The 20,953-nt window shown below is 40.1% G+C and overlaps 1 protein-coding gene and 1 long non-coding RNA gene across 2 annotated transcripts in view; one reads left to right on the top strand and one right to left on the bottom strand.

Annotated features, from left to right (window-relative positions):
• Positions 1-20,953, top strand: part of LOC135221668 (uncharacterized) — a 133,515-nt gene that overhangs the window by 76,026 nt on the left and 36,536 nt on the right. The window lies entirely within an intron of this gene.
• LOC135221667 (transmembrane protein 181-like) overlaps positions 682-20,953 on the bottom strand; it is a gene marked incomplete in the record, with an annotated part of 158,577 nt that continues 138,305 nt past the window's right edge. Inside the window, 1 exon segment of the mRNA XM_064259374.1 lies at positions 682-9,851. Coding sequence (XP_064115444.1) covers positions 9,718-9,851 — 134 coding nt within the window.

Below are 20,953 nucleotides of genomic sequence, written 5' to 3'. Positions count from 1 at the left end.
TCACCAGGTTATGGTTACAACAAGCATTCCCAAAATGCTAGCTTTTTACCTATTTCAATTTTCATTTATAAATGCTTTTGAGTAGTGCATGTCCATGAGTCCCACCACCTGCCATTGTGGGATTCAGTTATATAATTACTTGGTAAGTTACGTATATAAAAATGAAATTTTTATAAGAAAATTTGACTTTCTATGTTCTTAAAAATAATTGCACACAAAATAATTACATAATGAGAGTCCTCCCTCCTCCCAATGTATGAACTAAGCTCTAAAGCTCTGTGGTACCTATTCTTCCCCAGATGTGGGCTGGGCACTTACCCGCAACAAAACAATAGAGCACTACTGCAAATTTTAAATTTAAAGCTGCTGTTAAAGTAGAAACTATAGCTATGTAATTACGTGGTATTATACATAAAATCTAATTTTGTTATAAAATGCCATTTTTGTATTCCATCCATTCCTAATTCTTTAACTTTCTTCTCTTTCAGAGGTAGGATATCCTATTTGTTTCCTTGGTACAAAACAAACTAACAAGTAACTGACAAAATACTGGCATATCAGTACAGTGTCTGATATCTCTGCTTCTTGAGGTACAAATTCTAATTTGGTTGTACGTACTTATCCACGCTGATAAGAAACGTTAAGAGTAAACCATCACAGTGGATACAGAAAAAATAAGTAAAAAATTAAGCTTAGTGTATTTAAAAAATGAAAATGCTACAAATGACTTACCGTATATGTTCATGTAATGTATGATATTTAAAGACCAATTTTATGGCCTAAAATCTTGGGGCCGAACATTACATGAGGTATAGTTTTGCAAAACAACAAGATTTTGGGACTAGGCTAAGCCCAGGCTTTGGATTTCCCAACAGTATTTTGAAAATTTTTGATATAAGAAACAGTAACAGTGCAATAGCGTTTAAAAGAATACATAGTGGAATTGGGTAAAGAGAGATTGAAAAATAGAATTGAATGGTTACTACGTAGACTAGACTGTTCACTAGTTTTAGTGGTTGAAGAGATTAAAGAATAGAAATGTATGATGAATACTATACTGTTTGCTAGTTACAGTGGTTGCTTAGCAAGATTTTGGTATTTTTGACAAAACGATTGTAAACAAAGATGGTCAGAAGCTTTTTTCCTTTCATTTATTATAGATAATTTTGATTATCTGAAATACGTAGTATACTAAAGTATTGATTTTTCACACATTTTATAGGCATATTCTAAGCTTTTAGCTTCTTAGTTTAACTCAATTTTGAGATGTCACAATATTAGACTAGGCTAAGGTAGCGACTGCTAACATAGCCTAGGCTTCCGTCATGTTTTGATTCCAAATTTACAGAAACATAGCCTAGGCTTATTGCCAGAATCTAAACTCAAACATTGCATGGGATATACACTAAAATCTTGATACTATATGCAGTAAAAAATGGGGTCGAACATTACATGGAGTCAAATATTACACGAGTATATACGGTAAGAGTACAGAGTTTGTATATAATGGACAAAATTGGACATTTTAAATTAAGAAAGGCCAATATCTGTATAAAAATACTGATCAGTATATCTTGGTATAACCATGACAGTGTTAGACACTTAAAAGTCATTCATACAAAATTAAAATTAAATTGAAATGGTTCAGTGTAGCTGCACATTTTAAAGGTTTTTAAACTATATACCATTCATCTTAACAAAAAACATCAAATACAACAGACAACAAATTTAGTATTCTCTCTTCCTGGCACAGGTTTTACTTTTTACATTTGAAAAGAGCAGTCAAACAAGTTCCTGAATTTTACATAAACAGTAATGGTTGTCAAATAGTTACTCATCACAGGATTAAGCAATAGACTTCTAGTTTTGAGAAAGCAGTTACAGCAATTCTACCTTTATTGATGGTGATATGTTCCTAGATCCACCATGCATGACACACGTATTCCTTTCTTAACGTATCTACACTTAATTTGTTCATACACAGAACAAACCTGGGGGTTTAACATTAGGATAATCTTCTGGTGCCAGCTGGAAACTGGTAAAAAACAATGTAATTGTATATGCAAGGAATTGGTGGCTTCAGGCTTCTCTCGTGAACAAGGTTAGTGACTCCTCCGACCAAAGCTTGATCTTTTGATGCCTTAGTTACTCTTTTGCCACCTTTGATTGAGGGTGTCTTGTTCTTTCTCTCTTCCTTGAAGCCAGTCTTTTTCTTTGCCTGTGTTTTTCTCTTCTGTGTTTGGTGTACAGGTTGTGTGTTTGTGAGAGTCCCAAAACCCCTCTACAAGCTCCAGTTCTGGCTCCCACAAGGCTCAGAGGAAATGTCGTGGTGTACAAGGGTATCAGTGTTCATTTCCTAGCCTCCCTGAGTACTAATCCTCATTCAACTTGGATTAGATGCAGAGCAAATGTAGGTTGTGAAGTTCTGAATGTAATTCCTGGTCTCCTTAGCAATGGAAGAGGTTCTGCTTCTTTGTTGATTAGATCTCTGCCAGTTGCTTCATCTTCAATTGATTGTCATTCCCCTTCCTTTTCTTCCATTGATTTCATCTTTGGAAGTATGGGAGATTGCATATATAGTAAACCCCCTGTATTCAGGGTGGATGCATTCCAGACCCCCCCCCCCGAAAAGCTAAAATCCGTAAATACTTAGAACTCCTCTAAAAACGCTTATAACTGCCTATTTTGCTAGTTCAAACTTGAGAAAATGCCTCTAAAATGCTTATACGTATCTGAATATTTTAATATATTCTTGTGCATTTTAGTCATGAAAATTATGTGAAAATACAGGCAGCCCCCAGTTATTGATGGTATCGGTTACCAGTATTTTGGTGTTACGGCGCTTGTTCAGTACATATACATATTTATAACTGGGTTTCACCCTCTGTAAGGTTTATAGCACCGTTGTCTAGTTATCGGTGGGTTAAGCTAAATGCTGAGACTGCCTCATAAAATACAAACAATGAATGTGCATCTTTTCCTTGGCTCTTTTAAAAAGTTATCCTTTCTTCACTGTATCTATGAATACTGTATGTATGTGTATGCAGTCTTATATTACTATTGTATATTGTAAAATACAAACAAACTGATCATGTTTTGGTTTGGAAAAATCTGCAGAGGGTGAAGGTAAGATTATTTTGCCATATTTAACTCGATTCAGACTGATTTTCTTGGTTCTATTTAGCGTAAATTAATCTTTAGAGACTACTTATATGGGACAAGGTTATTCCTTTGTTATATGGGGTGTTTTTAAGTTTAAATATGACTTCAATACATCTTGTTGTGAACTAGATTGTTATATTTTTTTTAATAGATGGTGCCATTGTCTGGTTAATGGTACTTAGCCTAAGTGCATAGAGACCCTCATAAAATACAAACATAATGAATATGCACCTTTTCCTTGGCTCTTTCAAAATGTTATACTTTACTTCAAAGTATCCAATAATACGCACTGTATGTAGTCTTGTATTACTATATGGTATAAAATACAGACAAAGCAATCAGTGTTTTGTTTTGGGAAAATCAGCCGAGGGCAGAGGCAAGTTTATTTCACCCTAATTAACTCTATATAGTGATTTTCTTGCTTCTATTTAGCATAAATAGCTCTCTAGAAACTTATTTATATGGGACAAGGTTATTTTTTGTTAAAGGTGTTTTAAGTAGAAATATGACTTAAATACATCTTGGTGTGAACTAGATTATTTTTTTTTGTTAATAGTTGGTGTCGGAAGCATACAGATTCAGTTTGCTATTTTCATCCAGTTTCATAGTAATACAAAATTTATGTATTTATCTTTTATCGACATGAAAGCAACAGTGAAATGGGTTCTTTCATGGCCGGTATTTATTATTAAAATACTTTTTTCTCCACTATTATTTGCGGTAGAGTTGCACCCATGTTGCTGATACATGATAATTTATAGTCATTAGTAGAGTGAAAACAGGTTTTCTCACCTTCAGCTCAACTACAACTCAAATTTAGCAGTACTACTATATTGCCTTGCCAATATTTCCTCCATACCAAATCAAGATATATTATAAAAATATATGTCCCGTTCTACTTAATGTCAATAGTAACATAACTACCATAATTTTTTACTATCGTACGATGTCTAAAATGCAAGCAAAACATTATTATTATTATGAGATTCACAGCTGGTGTCCCGGTATTGTTCCAGAATAGAATTTTATCAACGTACCTGACAGAGGTGACACTTTGTCACAGGGTATCTTACATCCCTACCTAATTTTTTACTGTATTCTGTATTACAAAAGTTGCATAATTCTAGTAATTGTAAGAGTAACACCGACTTCTTGTAGATATCGCCAGCAAACCCAGAGGAATGTCTTTCAAAGTTATAATGACGTAACTTATGACGTCATTAACTTGCCTCCTTCTTGATGGATGACTTGCTATTCGTGAAAAAGTCTCAACCCCTGGCAACAATGAAATACAACTAATACTCCTTGTTTACACTTTGTAGTAGTGGTAGTAGTAGTAGTAGTTTACAGGATTTATGCCATGATGTCGAGTGCTATTATTCTTGTACCTGTTCAAGCTTATGTAGGGTTTGCCATAGGCCTCCTCACTTCTAAAGAATTTTGCAAGCCGAATCACAAAAGCTGTCCGGCAATCATGGGGATAATGACTTATCTTAGCCGCCATTCTTGAAGCCTTGACAAGGTACCAAATTCATTCAGAATTTCAGAGACAGCTGTTTGTTGTCATCACCTTGTGGGAGGAGTCAGCACGCCATATGTTTAAGTCAGCACGCCATATGTTTACGTCACGTATAACTTTGAACCCATACATTACAGTGTTCCGCCACTGGCTTCGAATGCTTTATTTTACTCTTATGAGTAAACTTTTTTCTAATATAAGTAATAAAGAATGCTGCCAAAAATTAGGTAGGGATGTAAAGTATACTAAGGCTAAGTAATATCTCTGCCAAATGCACAGAAAAAACTTATTCCTAGAAATAAAGAAATGAGGAAATGTTAGTATTATGACTTTTTATTTCTCTTTCTCATTCTAGGCCAAGATTTACCAGTAAGTTCATTGCATCTGACATTAAAAATTTGTAGAACTACCATGTAGACCATAGTAAATTATTAGGCAAATGAAATTCTACATTTTCATTAGGGTTATTACATAGTAGGGCAAAATATCTGGCTGTGACACTGTAGGCATCATTAACCAGTATAGGGCACCATAGGGTGGATTGTGGCGCCCATAGACTTGAATATCGGTTGCCGACTATTTTCAGTTACTGTCAAGCCCCAGGAACGGAACCCCATTTGGTAACTGGGGGCTGCTTGTACAGTAATTTATGAATATTTCTCAATGAAAAATACTGCAAGTAGGCGAATATCCAGCATATAATGTGTATACGTTTCATATAAAAATCTGTGAATAGCGGGGGTCGACTGTAGTATCTAATGTTGCCCCGACTCATCCTTTTGGGGGAGGGGGTTCACTATCTTTATCCTTTGTTTAACTATCAGGAGGGTAGATGTTGAGTTTTTGGGTATCATTAGGTCTCTCAGGTATACCAACCTTAAATGGTCTTTTGTCCCACTCATGTCTTCCTGCATCCCAGTCCCAACAGTCCCAGCTGGGTTACAAACAGCTTCCTCACATGATTTGTCTGCCCTAGTGACAGCACAACAGGAATCCTCTACGACATCATCATGCGTGCCATCTGCTTTAATGATGACACAACCAGGCCCCTCCATGACTTGAAGAGAAATGCATTCACGCTCACACAAAGAAGAGATGTGGCTATCCTTCTTCTTCATCATCCTCATTATCATTGCTGTCGTTGTTGTCTGTTTCTCCAGTTAGAGTGCCCACCAAGCATTTGAGAATTAGGGGCTTCAATTTTGATCCTAGAGCCAAGAAAAGAAGGAATATTCCTTCTTCTTCGAGCTAGGACAGTCACATCCCAGTATTGGACCATGGTCATTGTTCTAATATGGACGTTCATTGTCGCAGAACTTTGACAGTGAAGGATAATTATGCCTCCTCCTTGGTAGTTCTAGAGACGACATCAGTACATAGCCATTGTTCTCCCAAGGACATCCGACTGCATAAGAAGTCTGGTATCAGGACACTTCCTCCGTTGCCCATGATCGCGATTCTTCTACGATGGATCATGTAGGGGTGCAGTCTTTGGTAGATGATACCTCTCGTCCATTGGCCATTAATCTGCAAGGGCTTCTCTTAAAAAGGAAGCTAAATGAAGTGCCACTTCCCTAGTTCTTCCTGAGAGGGTTTGGAGGAAAGACTACAAGGCTCCAATAAAGAAATCTTTAGTATCAGAACCTATGACTAACGTCCATTTGAGTGGAGTTCCTGTTGGTATTAGAGACAGTGAACAGTCATCATGCTCTCGCTCCAGGTCATGCTCAGGGGATCAGACTTTTAAAATATCGTGATGACTGGGTGGTCTTGGCGAGTTCCCGGGAAAAGTTGATTCAGGACAGGGAATGGCTTCTCCAATTTTGTCACAGCTTAGGCATTGTGGTCCATTTGGAAGTGAAATCTCACTCCCAGCCAAAGAATTGTACACCTTGGAATGATCTTAGACACAGCAGCATCAAGAGTCCGTCTGAACAGAGGATCAAGAAGTTCAGGACAGTAGCTCAATCCAAACTTATCAGTGGCAAGTTATTCTAGGCCTGTTGAATTCTCTGGAGAAGCTGGTTCCACTTGGTGTCTACATCTTCAATCCTTACAATGAAGACTAAAGGAGTACTGGTCTACAGCAAGAGATTCCCCTCACATGCAGGTCCCCCACATGCATCCCCGGCAAATACAGGAGATTTACTGTACCACGGGAAGTAGGCCGTCGACCATTGTCGTCGTCGATGGGGTTACTCTCCAATGGGAGGTTTATTGTACCAGGGGAAGAAGGCCATCGACTGTTGTTGTTGTCGATGGGGTTACTCTCCACTTGGAACCTATGTTCAGCATATAGCTGATTTTCTAATTTTTTTCATTTTTGGAAAAACATCTTTCCTTTCTAACATAAAGGGCTATGGGGCTGTTTTGGCTTTGGTACTGCGTATGAAGAACATGGACATATCTACATTTTGCAAGATACCTATGCTGATCAAAAGCTTTGAGCAGTCCTATTCCCCTTGACAGCTGAAACCCCCTGCCTGGGGTCTCGCTCTGATACTGAGTAACCTCACCCGAACTCCTTAAGAACTGTTACGCACTTGACCTGACCTGACCTTCAAGTCTTCTTGATAGCTGTGGCTTCATCAAAAAGGGTAGGCAATTTTCATGGTCTATCATATGATGTCAAACACACCAGGGGTCGTTAGCCTTCAAATTTGTTCAGGCTCCTCATCTACTGACAATACCATGCATGCAAGAGCACAAGACATTAGAGGATTGAGTTACTCCATGGCGTTCAAGAAGATTGTATCTGTTCATAGAATTTTGAATGCTGATTCAACTCCCCCAGACCACTTTCACTTCTTTTTACCAGAGAGATGTTGCACACAGGCTTTTTTTTCTTTTTTTTTCTTTTCTTTTTCTTGGGTCTGGTGGTGGCTGCACAACAAGTTGTGTAGCTCATGCAGTGCCCCCCTGGCGGGACACTGTATCTTGCCTAAGATGTTGGTATGAAAGTGAAATGAATGAGATGACGTGTCTTTTCCTATTCTTCCTTCTCTACCTACAAGCATTATGAAGATGGAGCCATCATAAGCTAGAACTGGTTTGACACAGGTGCGTGAAGTGGTCATACTATGAGAAATCTCATTATCTTTCAGTAGCAAACCCTTCCTCCCCCTAGCAAGGGGAGAGAAGAATATTAACAAACCCATACAGATGGCTATTTTGGTTTGTTATTTGAACAAATAGCTCTCTCATCTTCCATATATGCAATGAATTTAGGCACTGTACCAAACCCAGTAGTTTGAGCCTTAGATACACACTTATCTATAGGTTCAGAGGCTTAGGTTTTCTTCCTTAGAATTCTCTTATCCAGGAAGAATGATCAGGTGTGCCAAACCTCCAGTCGATTCGGGATTACTTACCTCCCAACAAGAGTGAGTCTATCCTAATGTTAAGACCCAGGTTTGTTCCATGTACATAAGAACAAATTACAAATACAAATTTTTAATTAATTTATATTTTTTGTAGCTAACAAACCTGCAGTCTTAACATTCAGTGCCCACCTCTGGCTACCCTTCTGTCAGTTTACATTGAGTTGGAAGAATAACTACGTAGAGTCACCCACCTCGTTCGCGACAGATGCCAGAAGTCACCAATTCCTTGCATATACAATTAGTACAGCTGTCCCCAGTTGTCTTGGACTTGGTTAATGGTGATCTGGTTTTATGGCACTTGTCTAGCACCATAAAATCAGCGATTTGTGGTGCCATAACTTGCTGAGTTTTGGTTATTGGCGCCGGCACCATAACATGCCTAACAGAGGTGCCATTAACCAGTTATTGGTGCCATAAACCACCGAGTTTTGGTTAATGGCAGTTTTTTTACTTATTACCAACTCACCGAGAACAAAACTCCCGCCAATAACCAGGGACTGCCTGTATATTGTTTTTTTACCGGTTTTCAGCTGGTGCCAGAAGGTTTATCCTAATGTTAAAATTGCATGTTTGTCAGTAATGAAAATTAGAAATTAATTAAAAAGTGGTCATTTCTAATAACTGTAGACATGAACAAAGGATTATAAACCTTGTGAGCTTCAGAATGAAGTGGAGTACCATAATTTGCAAGCATGTATATTTTGTGCAGTTTTAGTCTGCACATAAAGCAAACAAATCATTAAGGTTACAGTATTAAAATTTTAAACAAAAATATTAAATACCATTATGTTCATTCATTATTCATCTATAATGTATAATTCTTATGTATTTCTTGGTAACGTGAGTTTTAATAATTCTAAATTTTATTAGCTAGCCTTTTATATTTCCTTTTTATTAAAATTATGTAAATAATGACCATACACCCAATACATAGTTGGATTACTAAACACAACATAATAAATGCACAAAAGGAGTAACTTCCTTGTTATCACAATTTGAACATAATTCTTGAAACAACTAGTTTTCCCTCTCTCTGGATCATTAAACTTGAATAGTGTCACTCTTATGTTATTCTAAAAAAGCATGTTAGTGTCAAGAACTCATTATAAGAATCCCTTCAAGTCAGGATGTTCATGAGGTCTAGTCATGGCTTGACCATGATAAAGACCATTTGACATATTACCTTCAATGCTTGAATTTGAAAATCTGCTCTACAATGCTCAGAGAAAATTTTCACATTAAAATGATTTTACCTGAGTTACATATTTGATCAATGGCAAGGAGTGAAAGTGTGCCAAAGTCAGCACATCATAAATAACCAGTCAAGTTTGAAAAGCTAGGAAGAGTTGCACACCTAGTATAATGCTAGTGGTACTATACTGTACACTAAAAGATTTCCTTACTTATGTATGATGGCTATTAACAAATAAAATTTAAATTTTTCTCATAAAAACAATGCTGTAGTAAGTACTACATTTCCACAGATCTTATAAATTATCAGATTACCTTACCAGTATTATGGTATTGAATTATGCATGTGAAGCTCACAAAGGACACTACAATACATAAATTAACTGATGTACAACATCAAAAATACATACAACCATTAAATAAAATAGTGTAGTCTTTGGAGTTAAAACTATTGGCACTGATTCAGTCACTTTCATCGTTATCATTACTTCCTCTGTTTAGTGGACGTCTGGTATCATCATCAGATCCATATATGACATCTTCATCAGAGTCATTGACCATGCTAAATGCTGGGTTATCCTTCATAATATGTGTTTCTGAAATTTAAATTATTAATAATTAGTCTATTATTACTCTTTTTTTTGTTTTTTTTTTTTTTTTTTTTTTTTTTTTTTTTTTTTTTTTTTTTTTACTCTATTATTACTTTTTGTTTTTTTTTTTAAATTTTCTAAATATACATACTGTATGATTTTTTTTTAAAAATTTTCTAAATATACATACTGTATGAAGAATATTTAAACAAGTGACAGAACACAAAACTGTAAACATTTCACAACAAAGAACCTATTTTTTCATACCAACCCATTAATCGTAGTTACTAATACAAGGGTACAACCATCACCTTTTACGTTAGTCAAATTAGCAAAAAGTACCAGGAGAAAAAGAAGGGTTCTTGTCATTTTTCCTCATCACCTTCATCTCCAAGTTGTCCTTCACTCTCTTTGGTCTTTGCTTCATCCCCGGACTCTCCTTTTAGGTTTACGAGAAAGAGGAAGGGGAAATCTAAGGCCTCTGATCAAAAGTACAGGTGTACATCTCTGCCTCATCCTCGAACTCTCTTTTTAGGCTTGCAAGAAAGAAGGGAAATCTAAGGCCTTCAATAAAAAGTATAAGTGTACTTCTTATGCTTACTTTTCCTTATGACAGGAGATTGCAAGTACCAGATCACTGGCACATGACCATTGTACCTCAGGCATGGCTATTGCCACTGTACATACCCACTATACTCTGTTTTTTTTCATCTGTCCATCCGCCTGTGGTGTTTTTGTATGGTAACACTGCGTCCCGGGCTTTAGATAGTTACGCTATTTGTAAGTTTTAGGTAAATAAAAGGATATCTGGGTGTCATTTGCAACTGAAAAGTGTTTTAATAATTTACTGTATGCGAATTACACCATTAATATTCGAAATAGGATATTATTATAATCGTTGAATGTAAGCTGAATGTAACTATCTAAAGCCCGGGACGCAGTGTTGCCATACAAAAACACCACAGGCGGATGGACAGATGAAAAAAAACAGAGTATAGTCATGCCATTCAGCAAAGTGGCAGCAACAGGCATAGCCTTGGGATGTATCAGTCCTTCAGGGCAGATATAGGCTCACATTGAGGGACATTCATTCCTAGAGGACACTGAGCCTCTTTACAGAGGTGGAAGCAATGACAAGGAAAGTCACCATAGGAGTACATAGACTGCCAGTCAGTGATTTTAAAATTGCCTTTTACTCAAAGAGATGGCAGCTGGGGGTTTGACTGATAATTGATGTCTCAGCTTTGAACAAGTACATTATGTTGTTCCTACACATATACAAGCTCTCGTTTACATATGGGATTTACTTTCAGCATGAACTGGAACCAGCCGTTTAACTTGAAACAAGGTGGATATTGCTAGTTGGCTACTGACAGAAGGGAGGAATCCCTCCCATCCAGATGGTACATGTTCACTTTAATTGTTGGCTGCATCTGAGACAAATGTATCTCTTCTACTGCCTGCCATTCAGCTTAATTCTTTATTATTCTTTTTGTTTTTTAAGATAATTTTTGGTTTGAGATATACTGCCTATATGTTGGAATAATGCAAAAATTTCTATTCGGTTACATTTTGTTATTTTTGCTCTTTCTTGCCGCATAGTTATTGCTACACAGTTATGAGCTTTTCACTTTAATTCCTTCTCTAACTTGGTTTTGCCCATCTGATATAATGTAAACCCAGTTTGGTGTTAGCCTTGGAATTTGTTCTGTCTTTATTATTATATGCTTCCAACCAGAGAGAGAGAGAGAGAGAGAGAGAGAGAGAGAGAGAGAGAGAGAGAGAGAGAGAGAGAGAGAGACCTGTCTCGCCACCATTTACTACAGGCAGTCCCTTGTTATTGGCAATCCGGTTTTATGGCGTTTGTTTAACTCCATAAAATTGGCGATTAATGGTGCCATAATGGGAGAAGTTCCGGTTATTGGCACCACATGAGGGTTCTTATGGTGCATCATAAGGGTGCTGGCACCATAAGCGCCATTATGGTGCTATAAATCACTGAGTTTCGGTTAATGGTGGTACATGGCTTATCAACCTTGTTATATCAATCATCCTTATTCTACATCTTTTGTGTGTTTGGTCTGAAGTAGTTTCTCTCTGATCAAGCAGTTTTTCTCTCAAGTACACAATTACTTGGAATGTTGTAATATTTTAGTCTTTCAGATGATGTAGAGATTGAGAAACATAAGAGATGGAGGAGGGTTCTCTTGCTACAGTGTGGTGGTTTTGTACCATAGTACAAAACCTGTGCTTGCCTTCCAGCATGGATCCCTTTCTCTTGTCACGAGGAAGAAGTGGAGGGTGCAGGACCTTTAGACAGATTTTCCATTTTTAACAAGCTTCTCCAAGACCAACTGATGTTCTTTCTACAGTTCCTATCTTGTTCCTGTTTTGAAAGATGAGAAGTCCCATGAAGCTTTGCTTGATGAAGTCCCTTTACCTCCCTCTTTCTTTTTGTTGCCATATGATGTAATATTGCAGTTAATTTGCCTTCTTTCTTCCCTTGTAGAGAGGGGTGGAAGAATACATTGCGACTGGAGGAAGGCGACTCACCATTGGAGCTGCCGCCATTAAGCTGTGTTCAGCCATTTGGTTTGTTTGGGTGTGCATGCTTCAAGAGCTGCAAATTCAATGTCAATACCTTATTGGGGGCGGGGATGAAGTAGAAGTCGAGCGTTCTTCTTTGATGTTGGATATGCAGAAGTTGAGCCCTCTCCTTCATCATTGCTGTAAACCACAACCGTGTCTTCCCCAGATGTACCTTCCCCTCTGTGTGTCTGCCATTAGTGCTGCTCCCACTCAGTTCGTCATCTTTCCCCTTCTTAACGTTGTCCTTTGTGACACAGGTGAGTGTTCTTCAGTGTCAAGAGTAGAACCTAGCATACTAGGACTTCCCTTCCCTGCTTTTCCCTTTGAGAACAGCTACTTGTTGCTGGTTTGAATGATGCTGCAACAGTTTCCGGATATCTAAGCTGAAGATATGCTCTCCAAAGAAGGAAGAAGAGAGGCCCAGGGTAGGCTGATGTAGCCTTGCCCTTGTCACAATACTGCATGATCATGACTTTTTTGATGTTGCTACAGATTTCCAATCATCCTTAGACAAGCTTCACTCTGCCAGACGAAGCGTACGTCCTTGCAGTAATGCACAGCGGTGTAGATGCTGTGCTGCTGTGTTCATTCTACTGTTGTTGCACAACTGAGATACAACACTGGTTATTTTTGCTGTTTTTTTTTTCCATCCCCTGTGTATGTACATAAATTGTGTGAGTTTCTTCATTCCTTCACATGCCTGCTCATAAATGTTTGGAGGTTTAGCAAAGAATGAGACGGCTCTCCTTTTTTTTTCCCTGTTCATGTGAAGGTTTCGTAGTGGATGGATCATTCTTCAGAGAATGTTTCCCACGACGACGACTGAGGAAACAGTTGGGTGACATCTGTGGGATGTCTGCATCAGCCACTCCCCTACCCCCTACTCACGAGGATGCGAAAAATTATCAACATCTTCACGGATCTGTGGTACTGCACCTCTGTTCTACTTTTATAAGAAGAGTCCCCTGGTGAATGAGTTCGCCCTGCCGAGAGCAATTCTACCTCCACAGTTGAGCGAATGTCATCGACTGTGCCTCCACGAAGGCCATTATTGAGATTCCCATGAATGTCTGGAACACAGCAACCACCCATTTTCATGTGAATAGTGGACACGTCTTGTCTTCCTTCCTCCACTCATGGCCTTGAGTTTGCAATCATGTCCAAGTGACACCCTGGTCATCCAAGGGGAACTTGACAGCAATTTCCTAGAGCAGCCAACATCCCTTCCCGGTGACAGGAAATTTGATAGCAATTTCCTAGAGCAGCCAACATCTCCCTGGTGATGGAATTTTACAGTAATTTCCTATAGCAGCCATGTCCGTTTCTGGTAACGGCCACGTCTGAAAACTGGATCATTCTCCTAGACCCTAAAAACCATCATCAAATTAGTGATATCCTTTCATGACCGTCCCATCCATGGGTACGTTTTGACATGATTCAGGTAGGATAGGAATTTGAATTCATTTGTTCCTTCACACATACAAATCATCAGTTTTTACATGTGGGAAAGTGTTCCCATACATCAAGGTCTAATAGTTTCTACTCATCCTTGGTGTTATCATAGGATATAAACATAGGCCATGCCCACGTGTGTGGGGGGCAGACGTGTTGGAGGTCCCTCTCACATTTCTTTACAAAAAAGGTTTTTTCGCCCTTGGTGATTATACCTCTTATAGTAAGCAATGTGCTAATAGTGTCTCCACGTAATACCCAGCATGTAAGCCGGAATGTGTTGGGCAATTGCAGATATACGTACTAATATTCTCTCTGTTCCAATCAGAGCCATAGAAATCTTTGAAATCACAGCTACTCAGGGCCTATTGGTCCTGGGAAATGGGTAAAAGAATGCAGTGTATGTGTTAGTGCTTGGCCCTTCCTTTACCACAAAAATGTCATCCGACCAACCTCCAACTGTTGTGTAAGTGACTCTGGCACCTACCAGTGCCTGTGCCCCACACAAGTTCCGTACTCGCGAAAAACTGTCTTTACTTTATACAATACCAATAGAACCGTTCCGATGTAAAGTCTGCTATACAATCCGTCAGTGATGTCTTCTCCGATGAGGAAATTAATGTTGCATATGCGAAATGCAAAGATCTGATACCAGAGAGCATTCTCAAGGAGCGATATGCAAAAAACTTGTTCTCTCACAAGAAAATATCAGTGATATATATCACTTAGTGGCTAAGGACCTGTTTGGTTGAAATCTATGCCGATGACCTTACAATCTGCCTCCAAAGGGGCCTGCTGACCTAAGCCTACCAGTGGTGTACCACATGGCAGAAAATGCCTTCCATACAGGAAAATCCCTCTCGGAAATAATTGGAAAAAACTCAGAAAAAATCAGGGAGACAACCAATAAATTCTCAAAACGGGCAATGAACCGGGTAAAAGGCCGGGAGAAGGCAACCACAACTCTCGCCCAGGCGGTTAAGAAAAATGATATTGTTATGATACAATAAAGTTTCATACATACTTACCTGGCAGATATATACATAGCTATCGACTCCGTCGTCCCCAACAGAAATTCGAATTTCGCGGCACACGCTACAGGTAGGTCAGGTGATCTACCGGCCTGCCGCTGGGTGGCAGGACTAGGAACCATTCCCGTTTTCTAATCAGATTCTCTCTTCCACCTGTCTCCTGCGGGGAGGCTGGGTGGGTCTTCAATCGTATATATCTGCCAGGTAAGTATGTATGAAACTTTATTGTATCATAACAATATCATTTTCATACATTCAACTTACCTGTCAGATATATACATAGCTGATTGACACCCTTTGGTGGAGGGCAAGAGACAGCTAACTCCTGACTAGACAGGTAAACAACATGTGTTGTAGGTATTTATAGACCTTGGTTCCTCTGTGTTTCCAGACGAAGGGTCGACTTCCTAGCTATTGTATAGGAGTCTGCTTCGTCTCAAGAGCCTTAGCAAGATAGTGATCTGTGGCCAAGAGTTCTTGTGGGTCTACCGATGGGGTCTTATCCACTTACTCGGTCGAGCCTAATTGGCATTTGTCAATGGGTGCTAATCCGCTTATATGACAACATGCCTATGCCTATTGGCATAACTAAGGAGCGCAACACCGATCCCGATCACCTGTTCCTAACATGAGGGTTCGAGCTAAAATTGAAAAAGAGTTATCCCCCAAACTCCTTTCAAACCTCAAAAAAAATCACTAAGTTAAAATAAATTCAACTCATTATTAAAGGATCAGTGTCGGCTCCTTATCCCAGCAACGTATCCGCTGATACGTATAAACCAAGAGAGAAGGATCTCCCGTAGGTTAACTTGAAGTCCTTCGTGTAATGAGCAGTCAACACATAGTTGCATCTCTCATATGTTAAAGCTAATATGTCTCCCTGACATATTGTTACGAAAAGAACAAGAATTTGCAAAAGCTCGCACTTCATGAGCTTTTAAATTCTCAGCTGTTTGAAGGTATCATCAAGTCACTTATGAAGTGCTTTAGAGATCACCATTGTTTCAAAGAAGACTAGGACTTTCTTTGAACTGGATCTCATCTGGATGAAGCCTAGCGCCTGGCTTGCGCCTGGCTGGCGCCTCGCGCCTGATGGCGCGAGGAGTATCCTGTTTGGAATACTCCTGGCGCCTGACAGTCGTAACACTCCTCGAATACTCCTGCCGTCTGGAAGGCGCATCTCGCTCCAAATACTCCTGGCGCCTGTTAGGAGTATTAAGCTCAGAATACTCCTGGCGCTTGGTAGGCACATCGCGCTTCGAATACTCCTGGCGCCTGGTAGGAGTAAAAAGTCTAGAATACTCCTGGCGCCTGGGAGGAGTATCGAGGTCAGAGTACTCAAGGCGCCTGGCAGGAGTATCTCTTCCCAAATACTCCTGACCTATGGAAGGCGCATCAAGTTCTGAATACTCCTGTGGCTTGGTAGGAGTATCGCTCATGGAATGCGCCTTTCGAATGGCAAGTATATTGCGCTTAGCGGGCGCTATACTCCTATCAGGAGTTCTCTCTTCTCCAGTTGGCTCTTGTTGCTTGGATGAAGATCTGGGCCTAGAACGATCTACAGTAAAGTCAGGCTCTTTGCGCCTACTTGGCGCCTGGCTCCTAGTTGGCGCCCAGACGCTTGGCAGGAGTTACTTCCTTTCCCACGTCTCGCCTGCCTAACGCACCGCTCCCCCCAGAGATGGCCGCTTGTGCGACAACTCCCCTGTAGGGTTCGTTGCGCCCGACAGGAGATCGGTATTTGGATCTCTTAATCGGAAGCCTGTCATCCTTTTTACGAGTAGGCTCTTTAGAAAGTACTCCTACCAAAGACGCTAATTGCTCCTGCACATTCATCAAAATTTAGTCAGCTACATCCAGTAGATCCGAGGAGGATCCTTATTGAATACTTCCGTTGCTAACGAGTTCTCCTCCTAAATGTTGTTGAGTTTTCTCGTTGCAGAAGCTTCCCTATCCTTGCCCGAAGGAAGGGAAGGAGCCTGGAAGCTTAAAGAGATTCTGAGCTGAAATTGGTAGGACTCCTGATTTCTAGCTCTTGAATGTATCTCTCTGACCTTTTTGGGAAGTAGTTTGAGCCCTCATCGCGTTCCAAAGACTCTGTCAGTAAACGTTTAAACCTTGTCTTCTTCTGTAGATGACAATGTCAATACATTACCCGGACAACGAAACCTCTATCTGAAAGCGTTGATCCAGGAATAAAAGGCTTTAGTTCTTTTGCCAAACATACTATGCTGGCCAGAACCCATTGCCGAGTCTTCATAGAATTTGATTCCAGATTCTAAAGCCCAAAATTTCACTTGTCCTTTTGATCGTTTAGGACCAAGAGAAACATTTGATTAGGAGCAGTTCCATCTTGTCGGAACACGGAATCTGAGGCCCAAATTAGGATCCCATTCTAAGTATAAGATCTCTTACTCTTATCGTATAGAGGTATTGTATAAGATCCCGAAGATCTTAATTCTCTACTATCTCTAATATTCTTTGTCGAGACAGAGTATATCTTTTTACTGTGTTCATTGATAGCATAAAATACCCAAGTGATTCTTCCCTCTGAAAGGGAAGAAAACCATTATGTGGTTCACAGACGGTTATCGGAAGGAAGGACAGTTTCCCCTTTCCATCTAGCACGATCTGCAGCAACTCTATGTCTTTAACATATTTAAAGGAATTATCAAGCTTCCCTTGAAAAATCCTCTCATTCATATTTACTTCTGGTTAGACTGCACGCAGACAGACTCAGAGTGGATAGGTTTTTCAGGTCCAATATTTATAATAGATTCCGATAAAATCTCTATTCTCTTAGAAAAACCTTCCGACACATGCTGAAAGAAGAACGTGACCTCTGTGAATCCAACCTTTTTATTGCCAAAATGATGCATTCATCTTCTTCCTTTGACGCCCATTATTTTTAATTTTTTTAAAATCTGTTAAGAATATATATAACTAGGGGAAAAAAGACTAAACTTTATTCCCCTATTTAAATTAAAGATGGCGTATCTTGCTACCTCTCTTGTTTCGAGGAAACCGAAGCAATCTATAAGAAGCTCGTTCATCTTCTGCCTTGCGAAGAGATCTGTGAATACTTTCCGCAGGGTCTGACAACTCTTTCCAATAAATGTTAAACATACGTTAACAGTTATTATCGTCGATCAAAAAGGTTCTCACGGACGTGCAAAATCCCGCATCGAACCTGGTAAGGATCGTTACGTTCCGTGTCTGTTTCGAAATAGGTTAAATCGTGCTCTGCCGAATTAAAATCATTTATAATACCGTCACATTGTGGTAAACAGCATTCATCTAGGAAACTCTTGTGAGGATAGTAGGAACTCTGTAATTAACCACGGTGTGTGCATAAGGCTTAACCGTACCGTTATCTTAAGGTGAATTTTCTACTACATTCTTTCCTCGCCGAGGCAGAGAGAGATCCTTAGCAAAACGAATACGATGTTATTCATGTTTGCCTAAAAATCCCCTCAATTCGTGGATAAGTCCCTGATTGTAGGGCGAATATACGGTTAAGCATTCGATCCCTTAGGAGAGAGAGATGTAACCAATCGTTCACGACCGAGAACCGGATGGTACTGGATTGGCTCACAATTACAGCCGTCTCGTTCACTGCCTGGCTGCATTCATTCCGAGTTGCCAGTTACTCCCTTCAATGAATGGATATAATAAAATTATTCTCGAGTCTAAGAAAGCTCTCAATAATGCAAATTTAAGCCAAACAACCTTTGTTAAATACTAAAGCTGAGTAGGTATTGTCGTAACAAACCTTTTAAGCGAAGTCCTTACTAGGAAAATCCTGTAAGGATATAGATAATTCCGTAGCGAACCAGAAAGGCAACAATGGTATGCGTATATGACTTGTCATTCAGTAGTCGTATACAGCAAGCCTTCTACGACATTCTTTCCTTTCCGACATGCAGAGAAAGAATGGAAATCTTACTCTCTTCGTTCTTTTCGTCAATAATCCCGAATGAGTATTAGACGAAAGAGATCGCAAATGACAACCGAGGATCGAAGAGAATCTCTCCAGCTTTTATTATCTTGGAGATAAGTCCGTATTTTACGCCTTTCTTATCTGGAAGAGCCTCTAATCAATGAATGAGAGCTCGTACGAATCTTGTTCAACTTCCAAACGATTGCCCCTCTTTCTGTAAATGGTTGGTTGCATTATTTTTTAGAAGGAGGATGATTTTAATATCCTCTTACTAATACTGAACTAATTCTCACAATTCTGCTCGATCTTCCATTCCTCAAGTTGGGAGAAGATTGAGCAACCGGAGGAGAGCGCTTCCTTTCGAAAGGTGAAGGGCTTTTAGCAGTACCGACTCCAACCTGACAAGGGCTACGGCAGCCTGTGCTACATCTTGAGTCCCTGCCTGGAAAAAGCCGAACTTGCTCTTGCCTTTATTGCATTAAGACGATCCTGACAAGGGCGACGGCGCCTGTGCGACAACTCCCGTCCCTATCAGGAGAAGCCTCGAATGTCTTTCACCTTTCGCCTGGAGGACTCTTGGCGGTTGTCAGGCTCTTCTTGTAGGAGAAAGTGCCTGGCGCTAAGCAAGAGTATCTTGCCTAGAATACTCCTGGCGCCTGGGAGGAGTATCGCAATCGGAATACTCCTCGTCCTCGGAATACTCCTGGCGCCTGGTAGGAGTATCGCGCTCCGAATACTCCTGGCGCCTGGGAGGAGTATTGTGCTCGGAATACTCCTGGCGCCTGGCAGAAGTATCGCTTTCCTAGGAGGAGTATCGTGATCGGAATACTCCTGGCGCCTGGTAGGAGTATCACGTTCCGAATACTCCTGGCGCCTGGGAGGAGTATCGTGCTCGTCGGAATACTCCTGGTGCCTGGCAGGAGTATCGCGTTCCGAATACTCCTGGATCCTAGCAGACGTATCGCGCTTGGAAAGTTTTCTTGTTGGAAAGTTCCGAGCATCTGAAAGGCGATCCTCGCCTGGAAAGTTCTGTACGTCTGGAAGGTTATTTGAATCTGGAATCTTCCGCCTTCTGGAAGGTTCCGCTTGTGCGGAAGGTTCTGTGTGCGGAAGGTTCCGATCTCTTGTACATTTGTTCTTGCTTAGAATTCGACAATACTTCCATTTTCGACATAGCCCTCCCTTTCTTCTGAATGAGAAGGACTTCCATTTCCGAAGATCCTGGTTCATAGTGCTTCAGGCGCTTTGCGCCTATATTCAGGCCCTTCAGGTGCTTTGCGCCTCGTTTCAGGCGCTTTGCGCCTTGTTTCAGACGCTTTAGGCGCATTGAGCCTCGTTACCGGAGCTTCATGCCCAAGGAGCTAGAAGCTTAAAAGTTATATATATATGTGTAATCACTAAACGAGATCCATATAATTCATTCGATCAACAAATATTCTTTAATATCTAATTCGTTCTTCTCAGAATAGATATATTTTCATATACATGTACCGATGAGGAATTTATTGAAATAAATATTTCAAACCCCCATGGGATAGAGCCCCCCCCCCGTCCAACTGTACGGGGGGACGAACCCGGATAGGGCAATGCCTCTACCGCAACTGTTATCGAATGATGTCTTCCTTTCTCCGTCTCTTCTGAGGTTCCGATAGCCAGACGAGATTATCTTGCATCTTCATTTAATCTACGCCGTTGAATGTTTTTTCTCCTTATTCGTCAAGACGATAATAATAAGGGGAACACATTGAATTAGGATGCCTTTCCAATGGCTATCCCTGGCAGTCTGGGACGTCCTACAGAACCTGCCGAGGGGACGCCTGATCGGTGGGGATTCTCTGTAACCTCCGTAAGGCTTTCGACATTCCTTCTCCTCTGGGCCTGTGAGCTTGGAAGAGGTCTAGGCCTGGGAGCGAGACAAGAGCCGATCAGACGCACCCTCTATTGCAATGGGGAACACTATAATCACTTCTTACCTTATAATAGCTCGTATCTTGAGCTACATTCCTTTATCTTCAAATTGCAAATGAATTTGTAGTTTCTGTGAAGTAAGAAGGTGATGAGGAAACTACACTACTAGTACTGTTAATATTCTAACT

The sequence above is a fragment of the Macrobrachium nipponense genome, chromosome 3, assembly GCF_015104395.2.
Source record: "Macrobrachium nipponense isolate FS-2020 chromosome 3, ASM1510439v2, whole genome shotgun sequence".
NCBI classification, from domain to species: Eukaryota; Metazoa; Arthropoda; class Malacostraca; order Decapoda; family Palaemonidae; genus Macrobrachium; species Macrobrachium nipponense.
This window is presented reverse-complemented; position numbering and strand designations above follow the sequence as displayed.